General features: G+C 63.7%; 1 protein-coding gene across 1 annotated transcript; it reads left to right on the forward strand.

Moving 5' to 3' along the window:
* The first annotated feature begins 29 nt into the window (after window positions 1–29).
* LOC109364518 (feather keratin 1-like) lies at window positions 30–344 on the forward strand. The gene has a single exon (XM_019611148.1). It carries the CDS (start codon window positions 30–32, stop codon window positions 342–344), a length of 315 nt encoding a protein of 104 aa, XP_019466693.1.
* Window positions 345–421: the final 77 nt, after the last annotated feature.

Below are 421 nucleotides of genomic sequence, written 5' to 3' on the forward strand. Positions count from 1 at the left end.
CCCAACAGGTGCCCCTCCACACTCAAGCCATGTCCTGCTACGACCAGTGCGTGCCACGCCTGCCCTGCCAGCCCTGCGGCCCCACCCCTCTGGGCAGCAGCTGCAACGAGCCCTGCGTCAGGCAGTGCCAGGACTCCAACGTCTTCATCCAGCCCTCTCCCGTGGTGGTGACCCTGCCCGGACCCATCCTCAGCTCCTTCCCGCAGAACACCGCCGTCGGATCCTCCACCTCCGCTGCCGTTGGCAGCATCCTCAGCTCTGAGGGTGTGCCCATCTCCTCTGGAGGCTTTGGCCTCTCTGGCTTTGGCAGCCGCTTCAGTGGCAGGAGGTACTTCCCCTGCTAAAGCTGCTGGCAGCGGCCCTGGAGAAAGATCCCCAGGGTGCACAAAATCTTTGTGGGACTTGAGACAAAGCAATGGAG

The sequence above is a fragment of the Meleagris gallopavo genome, unplaced genomic scaffold (assembly GCF_000146605.3).
Source record: "Meleagris gallopavo isolate NT-WF06-2002-E0010 breed Aviagen turkey brand Nicholas breeding stock unplaced genomic scaffold, Turkey_5.1 ChrUn_random_7180001864712, whole genome shotgun sequence".
Taxonomy (NCBI): domain Eukaryota; kingdom Metazoa; phylum Chordata; class Aves; order Galliformes; family Phasianidae; genus Meleagris; species Meleagris gallopavo.